This window comes from Vanacampus margaritifer, chromosome 13 (genome assembly GCF_051991255.1).
Source record: "Vanacampus margaritifer isolate UIUO_Vmar chromosome 13, RoL_Vmar_1.0, whole genome shotgun sequence".
In the NCBI taxonomy this organism is placed as follows: Eukaryota; Metazoa; Chordata; class Actinopteri; order Syngnathiformes; family Syngnathidae; genus Vanacampus; species Vanacampus margaritifer.
The window spans coordinates 22,743,809-22,751,774 of record NC_135444.1 but is presented as its reverse complement, the minus strand read 5'-3'; the positions used below and the strand labels follow the sequence as shown (position 1 = coordinate 22,751,774).

At 40.6% G+C, this 7,966-nt stretch overlaps 1 protein-coding gene across 2 annotated transcripts in view; it reads right to left on the bottom strand.

Annotated features, from left to right (window-relative positions):
• Nucleotides 1-7,966, bottom strand: part of tmem131 (transmembrane protein 131) — a 30,605-nt gene that overhangs the window by 8,679 nt on the left and 13,960 nt on the right. Inside the window, exons 10-24 of one of the 2 annotated variants that reach the window (XM_077584037.1) lie at nucleotides 7,863-7,919; nucleotides 7,717-7,778; nucleotides 7,527-7,635; nucleotides 6,067-6,175; nucleotides 5,841-5,994; nucleotides 4,506-4,676; nucleotides 4,266-4,376; nucleotides 3,958-4,092; nucleotides 2,822-2,926; nucleotides 2,652-2,738; nucleotides 2,086-2,238; nucleotides 1,599-1,674; nucleotides 1,400-1,514; nucleotides 1,138-1,276; nucleotides 931-1,040 (exon numbers count right to left, since the gene is read on the bottom strand). In XM_077584037.1, coding sequence (XP_077440163.1) covers nucleotides 931-1,040; nucleotides 1,138-1,276; nucleotides 1,400-1,514; nucleotides 1,599-1,674; nucleotides 2,086-2,238; nucleotides 2,652-2,738; nucleotides 2,822-2,926; nucleotides 3,958-4,092; nucleotides 4,266-4,376; nucleotides 4,506-4,676; nucleotides 5,841-5,994; nucleotides 6,067-6,175; nucleotides 7,527-7,635; nucleotides 7,717-7,778; nucleotides 7,863-7,919 — 1,693 coding nt within the window. Of the gene's footprint in view, nucleotides 1-930; nucleotides 1,041-1,137; nucleotides 1,277-1,399; nucleotides 1,515-1,598; nucleotides 1,675-2,085; nucleotides 2,239-2,651; nucleotides 2,739-2,821; nucleotides 2,927-3,957; nucleotides 4,093-4,265; nucleotides 4,377-4,505; nucleotides 4,677-5,840; nucleotides 5,995-6,066; nucleotides 6,176-7,526; nucleotides 7,659-7,716; nucleotides 7,779-7,847; nucleotides 7,920-7,966 lie in introns of both variants that reach the window. The other variant, XM_077584038.1, reaches the window with a different exon arrangement.

Genomic DNA, 7,966 nt, shown 5'->3' with positions numbered 1-7,966 from the left:
TGCAAAGGGGGATTCCAGAAAATTTCACATTCGACTTGACTTGTTACCCTCACCCATTCCTGTGCTATTCATACAAAATACAGCAAAAGTCAGCTTTTACAAGCAATGGAAAAAAGTTTTACGAAACTGTGGTGATCAGAGAGTTCAACCAATGAGCTGTTTAGTAGTATAGCCTCAGCAAGTTTGGAACTATGAATGGCAGAGTACCATATTTAGTCGGGGTGTGAATGACATAGTACCTGGTGATTTGATTTGTATCACGATTCAATTCAATACCGATTCATCCCGATACGAATCTATAAATTGATTATTGCGATTTGTTATTGTATCTTATGTTTAAGATTTGTATGAAACTTCAGGCTTATAACCGTGAGCCACTGTATCAAACAGGTTGCAATCTATTTTATGTTTGAACATAATTGAAATAAAATATTAAGGCTAAATGTTCTATTAATACAACATTCTTCCATGCTTAAAGTGTGAACCCTAAGCCTAAAATAAGACAATTTTGTTGAATTTTTCCAATTTTAACACCCCTAATATTTAGACTCGATTTCCACTCCATGGTTCAAGTGACATTTCTGATTGTTGTTTTTTTTTGCTCTCACAAGTGTCACAATTATGATATGCACATGAAAATTGGATTAACTTTAGATCTCAATCAGGAAAATGAGGAATCTGCTATCGGATATCTGCCGTGCAGCATAAACGTGCAAATGGAATATGCCCCATCGCATATGCACCCTGTAGGTATTAAAATCCAACTGGGCTGTTGAACCTGCAGTGTAAGGCACAGTGAGGGCAGCGTGAACTACGTTAACGGAGGCAGACCAATACGTTTTTGGGTCAATAACACAGGCCGAACATGTCTGTAAACGATGCATGTACACATTCTGATATGATGCAAAAAGGTTGCGAGTGACTTCCCACCTGTCTGCCAACTTTCCGGAGAAGACCGACGGGTTGGGCAGCAGAGCAAGTGGGAGAACCTGGACGTAGACAGGAACATCGGCTGGATTCTGCAGCGTTACCTCTCGCTCCTGAAGACGCCCGGACAGCGGTAGAGACTTAACAACACCTCAAGACATTCCTGCGGGCATTTGCGGGCGCACAAGAGGCGCATTGTAGGGCACTTACAGAGGAGCTGTTTGTGTTGGTCAGCGGAAACGTTATGCGTCGCGTGGAGTTGATCAGAGTGGGCCAGGTCAGCTGGGCTGTAATTTTAGCCCGGACATTTTTCTGAAGATCCGTGTTGACTTCAAACATGGTTTCAACTCTTTAGCAGGGGAGAGAAAGGGAAAGCAAAAAAAAAGCATGTGGTGTTCCGTAAATAATTCTGTCTACCCGCGGAGCCACCAATTTCAAAGTAAAAAATTTTTTTTTTTGATAAATCTCTCACATGTGGCCAGAGCGCTCTTTCAACTCTTTCCATCGCCTGAGAAGTTTCTGGTGGAGATCCACATCGGCGTCCCAAATGTCCTCCTGCAGCGCCATGCCGTGAGGCTTGGACTCAGCTGCCAATTGAGAGTTTGAGTTTTTATTTATTTCATTTTTAAAGATTTACGTTGCGACCGCTGGGGAGATGTGGCAACACTTACATTTAAACACGAAAGGCAGCCCCACGTAGCAGTGATCGCCACACTGCAACTTGGCATCAAAATAAATATTCGCAATCTGCCAAAAGGTGCGAGACACGTTAGGTGGGGCAATACATAGCAGCGACAGTACTTCATGAATAAAGTTGAGTTGAGGTTCTTCAAAATAATAGGTTTGCTTCAAAAATAAAATGGCCAACTTCCTGTTTAAGATCCTGAGACTGATATATGCGTTTTGTTATAATAGACATTATTTACACAGAATTTTGTGTCAATCGGTAAAACTAGTGTGGAAGGATAATTCTTCACTAGCACGCTACTGTGAGTTCTTGACAAATTATATCTATTTTTTTTTTTGTATTGATTCATGCTCAATGTCCGGGGATGGTATTGAACCGGAGTCCCCACGGTGCCAGGAAACGGAAAAAGACAATTCATTGGCAGAATGCTAAAAATAAATAAATATAGTGAGTTATAGAGATAAACTTACCTTGGATTTGCGTCTGGGCTCAAGCTCATCTTTGTTGTTGCGAAGGCGCTTGTAGTAGAAGCGGATGTCTTCGGTCAACGAGCGAATCTGCTCGAGCCTTACTTTTTGCGAGAACGAGCTCCGGATGCTAAAAATTTGGTGCACAACTTTTCCCTACAGCAGGGAAAAACAAAACAAAATCAATCCTTATGTCGTTCCAGGCTACAACAACAGCAAGTAGCCGAAAGCAGTTTCAAACATTGTTTATTTTGTTTGTAAAGACCGAAAAATCATGTTTATCATGTTCATGTCTTGTTTTGTCTAGGATTTGCCATTTTCTTCAAATCTATTTGTTTTCAAATTATATGTATTATACATTATTTGCTAATGCTATTTGTGAATTGTTTTTGTGGTAGCTTTGTTGAGTAAAATCCCCATTTTAGACTCTAATATTATAGTTGATTAAAAATTATATTCATTGTAAATGCTACTGACTATTCTGGAAAATTCGCATTTGAAAACTGTAGGTTCAAATTAAAAACAACCAACAAATGCTAATGTAAAAGGCTAAAAGCCGTCTTACTTACTGGAAATGACTGAGGCAGGACGATGTGATCGGGCGAGCTGATTAATGTGCCCACCGCGATGAGCGCTTTCACCGGGATGGTTAATATCTGAGCGGACACATTTGGGTTAAGAGTGAGGGATTGAGTTTAGATGGTGTGTTTGCAGATGAATGGAGGAAACCGTGAATTACCTCGTAGTCTGTGGTGATGTGTATGGCTCCGTCATATGCGCCCTCTAGCGCCTTGGCCACCAGTGTCACACGGAAGGCGGCGTAAAAGCCGGACGCTATAAATACCTTGAGAGTCAAAATAGTTTGGTATCAGCAAGCAAATTCACATTTTTCCCCCCCCCAAAGTTCAGTGCAACCAAGTCATCTTCACATAAACCACACTCGAGCTGTCAAATGAATGTCTAAGCAACAGGCGGCCCTATAACTCCTAAGCAACATTTTAGCCAATCAGAAGCCTGGCAATCGAGGAAATTGAATTAAAATATATACACGTATATTTATATATAACAAAATAAAAATCATTATGTGAAAATTCCTTTTATAAAAAAAAACATTGTGATTTTAAAAAAATACATTAAAAGAGAATTATATGCATTAATTAAAATAAAGACCACATTAAGGTGCAGATTTAATATGCAAATACATTTAAAATACAATTTTTTTTGTAAAAACCCTATGCAGTCTCCACCAAGCGGTACGGTTTTTGCCACAATACTCTTTGAATCAAGCTCCCGTATTAACTAAGAGCATGACTTCACAAAATAGCAGTGAACCATCCGGCTATTATTAAACAAAAGAAACACAACATGATCTCCAGCATATTTTCATAGCACTTGTAGACACACCTTTTGTCGCAAACCAGTGGATTACTTTCTTACGATTAGTCATTTGATCGTATGACTAAATGTTCAACAGTTTCCTCATGGCACCAACATTTGGACCTAAATACTATGCCAGCATAATAACGCAATACCAAAACTGAAACCATACCACGACAAAAAGCAAATTAGTAAAAGAGAAACCAGAGAGAGCAAATCAAAAACTTAAATATAATTAATTCCCTCTTGATAAATAGATATAGCCGTTCTGCTTTTAAACAAAAATGAAATGATGCGGACTTTGGTTGTTTAAGAATCAGTTTTACAGGAAACTTCAACTGGGAGTGACAAACAGTTTAGTTATCTCCAATCTGTCAAAGCGCACACAGCTACTCTTAAACGACGACGGATTGCACCGTTTTTGACCGCAAGGTATTGCTGTACCTTTTTCACACCGTGCAATCCTAACAGTGCGTCTGTTGTCTTTGGAACGCCTACCGTTTTTTGATGGGACGCAGACACATTCTGCAGATCTCTCAGGCGATTGGACGCCATCGTTGCGTTCCCCTTCTCGGCCTTGAGCAGCTCCATGGTGAGGCTGTCACCGGTCACCTGCCAGGACCTTATCTCCAACTGTGGGAGTTAAAAAAAAAATTTCTTTTTTTTTTTTTCCTAAATACGTGACTGTTTAGGGTTGAGCAACTCGCAGTCGGTGTAAAGGTAAATACAACCGGCACAAAAGCAGATGTTGCAACATGATTATTGAATCGGTCACGCAATATACAGGAACAGGTGATCGTTTTCACCTCTATGGGATTGCTGTTCACCACCACGAATATGATGCTGCTGGTGTCTGAGGCGCTGCGGACGCCAAAGTCTAGAACGTTGTTCTTCAGGCTGGGCGGCAGCACGTGAGGCTGGTGGGGAGCAGAAAACAAATTGTTACTTTTGTTTCATCAGTTCAGTGCAATTACAGTACAATTAGGGACGCATGGAAGTTAGATGTGCCGTGAAGTGGAAAATGAGGCGCGAAGCGGCGTGTGTACCTCCAAGAAGCCTGTGTAGGCCCTGATGGGCAGGTGAAACTTTGACGCGTTGGTGATGAGCAGGATGTTGTCGTCGATGTGGATGGACGGCCGAACCGGTTGGAACAAGAGCGAGAAGATGTAGCGCGACTCGTGGGCGGGGACCAAGACGGGTGCGCTGAAGTTTTGCACCTGGAAGTGACAGAAAAAGGTCATGCAAGTTGGTTTCTTGGTAACACATTTAAAACCTCTTCTTGCAAACAAGACTGACCCTTTTCTAAGCACAATAATAAAATATTACGTTAGTGGCTTAACAGGGATGTGATTTGACCAAAGTGAAATTATCTGAAAATTTAGCCGGGGGTCTGGGGGCCGAACTATCCCATATAAAATGGCAGTTTTAGTCAACTCAAAATCAGTCACATTCAAAAACATTGGACTGCCTTTGCTTTTAAAAACTATCACTGAGAATATCATCATATCTAACTCATGTGATTACTAAGTTAACACATAAATAATGTTGAAGGGTTCAAATTTCATGAACAAATAATTGTATCATGACCAAATGAAAAGTAACTCATATTAGAGCATACCACAAATGTCTTTGTTATAGCAGAAGATGTTATCTGTCGGAGTCATGTGCATACACAATGAACTACTACTACTACTACTACTACTACTATATAAAAAAAATAATAATAATAAATTTAAAAAAAATCTGAATTTTTTTTTTTTTTGGGGGAGATAAAAAAAGCGGAATTCCGCGAATTAGCGGAAAAATCACATCCCTGCTTAAGCTTTGAAACTGTAATGGAGTTATTGAGATTTAAAATAAGAAATTGGATTTTTTTTTCTTCCTCCCGTATTTTACATTAAGTTGATGTAAATGTTTATTAGGATTCCTTTTTGGGACACTTTAGGAAAATAGGTCCTATAAAATAAAAACAAACACACCGTTATATTCCAGGTCAAACTGACCCATCTTAAAGTTAAACAAAACCAACAACACAAAGTATAAAAAAACTTTAGCGCAGTATTTTTGTTTCTGATCCTTACATACTGGTTCTAATTGACCCATAAAGAAAAACAAAAACAACCTTCCTGTTATGTTTTTTTTTTGTAGGTATTATGTGTTGCGGCTGCGTAGTTTATTCAACCCACTGCAATAAAAATCACTTTAAACGGTGAGGTGTAAGAGGAATCATCATCGCTATAAATATTGGTTCAAATAGAAAAGTAATGGCGCTAATGACACATTTATGACACTTCACATGCACTTGGTCAAACTGACCCAGGAAGATTTTCGCTATTCCTGAGAAACAATCCGAGGAAGGCTAAAAATTGTTGAGGACTCACCTTGAACATGATTTTGGCCTCTTCAGGCAATGACACGTTGTGTATCCGGATGTCAAAGCTGAAGGCATTTGTGAAGAATATGGGCCGGTCAACCGGGTCCACTGGGCTGTCGCGGATGTGGAATAATGTTGCTGTGTGGTCAAAGCCCAGGTATCTGGATAGAGGACGTAAACTTAACTTAACTACCGCACAGAAAACTGACTCTTCACAGGCAAATACGACTTACCCTTCTAAAACGTCTGCCTGGTAGGGGATTTCCAGCTTGGAGTAGCTCTTTTCCTTTGCTTTCACTGTGATTTTACCAAAGAACTGATATGGTCTCCTGGCCTTGGAGGCTGCGGAGGACAATGAGAACACATGCAAGTAAGCAGTCTTGATACTAAACAAAATCAAAACTCAATTTCAATGAAGAGGTGGCAAAATGGCACACGAAGCAGAACAATCATTTTTCTCCACACATGGTGGTCTGTATTCTTCCCAAACAATTTGGTTTTGCCTTCATCTGCCCACAGAATATGTTGCTACTATATGGTATGAGACTGATATCCGGTATTGGACAGTACTCGAGGCTAAAATATCAGTATCGGATCGGAAGTGCAAAAAGTTGTATCGGGACACCCCTAGTGGAACATTCAAGTGCAGCAATGTTTTTTCAGAGAGCAACAGTTTCCTCCTTAGTGTTCTCCCCTTGAACCCCTGTTCTTGTTTCATGTATAGTAGTTTTGTCAACCGAAGGTGTTGGAAAAGCGCCAGTAAGATCTGTAAGTCTTCAAATGTACAATCTGTCCTGCTGCAGTCATTCTTACAGGATGGCCACTCCTTGGGAAATAAGCAGTGGCGGCCGTGCCTCAGGGTGTAGAGACGGTCGTTCAGTAACCAGAAGGTCGGCTGTTCGATCCCCACTCTCCCTAGTGTCATAGACTGGTGTATGGAAGGTGCGAATGTTTGGTGGTGGTGGGAGGGGCCGCAGGTGCACACTGGCAGCCACGCTTCCGTCAGCCTTCTCCGGGGCAGATGTGGCTACTTAAGTAGCTTACCGCCACCACAGTGTGAACGTGTGAGTGCATGAATAATGTATCCATTCCATTGTAAAGCATCTTTAAGTATCTAGAAAAGCGCTCCATAAATCCGAAGCATTATTATTATTATTAAAAATACTTAGCGGTACTTTTTCCATTTATAGACAATTTGTCCAAGGACTGACAAACATCAAGACTCTCAGAGATACTTTTGTAGCCTTTTCCAGCTTTAAACAAGTCAACAATTCTTAATCATGGGGCTTCATGCTTTTGTGAGCAACGCAAGATACACATCAGGAAACAAGCGAGAACTCTAAACTCGTGTGTGTTTTCATGTGTCCAAAGCAGCTTTTAAGCCCCACTTCCAATCTTGTTTCATTGATTATACTGCATGCAACACAACCGACCGATTAGCTCTGGAGAATCCATAGTCGTGCGATTCACTTTTCTCCATCCCGTGAATGTTTACTTTTTATTTTCAATAAAAATATGAAAACTTCTTGTCATTAAGATGATAGAAAATACGTTTATGATGGCAACAACTTTGGAAGCACCACTGAACTCTATCTCTTGACTGTTGATTAAACATTTTGTAAACCTATTTGTTCAAGGGAGTGTGCATGTAAAGTGAGATGAACACTTGTACGAATGTGCACAGTAGACTTACCGTCAAAGCTAATCCTAGCCACTTTGGCGTATCCGCTCTCTCCTGCTCTGAGCGTGATTGCTTTAAAGTCTATCGTGATGGCCTCGTTGGACGGCGTCGTGCGGATGCTCTGTGCAAGAGGAAAAGACGATCCTGTGAAGCAATATTATGCGTACGTGCGTCTTAAAAGCCGATAAAAAAGGAAACCTACTGTAATTGGAACATCTTTTGTTCCCGAATTTAAGAGATACAGAGCCATCACTTTTGGGCGATCTATAAAAATAAAACGTAAAAAAAATTGGCTTGAGTAAATGAGGAAAAGAAAAATATGGCGTATCTCACGTTTAGAATGCGCACCTTGTGAACGCAATGTGCCAAAGTCGAGCATCTCTGTGGAGGAGTAAATGCCAGGGGCTGCACACAAGGCCAGAAAAATGTTAAGAGTTGGACGTTCTCAAGAC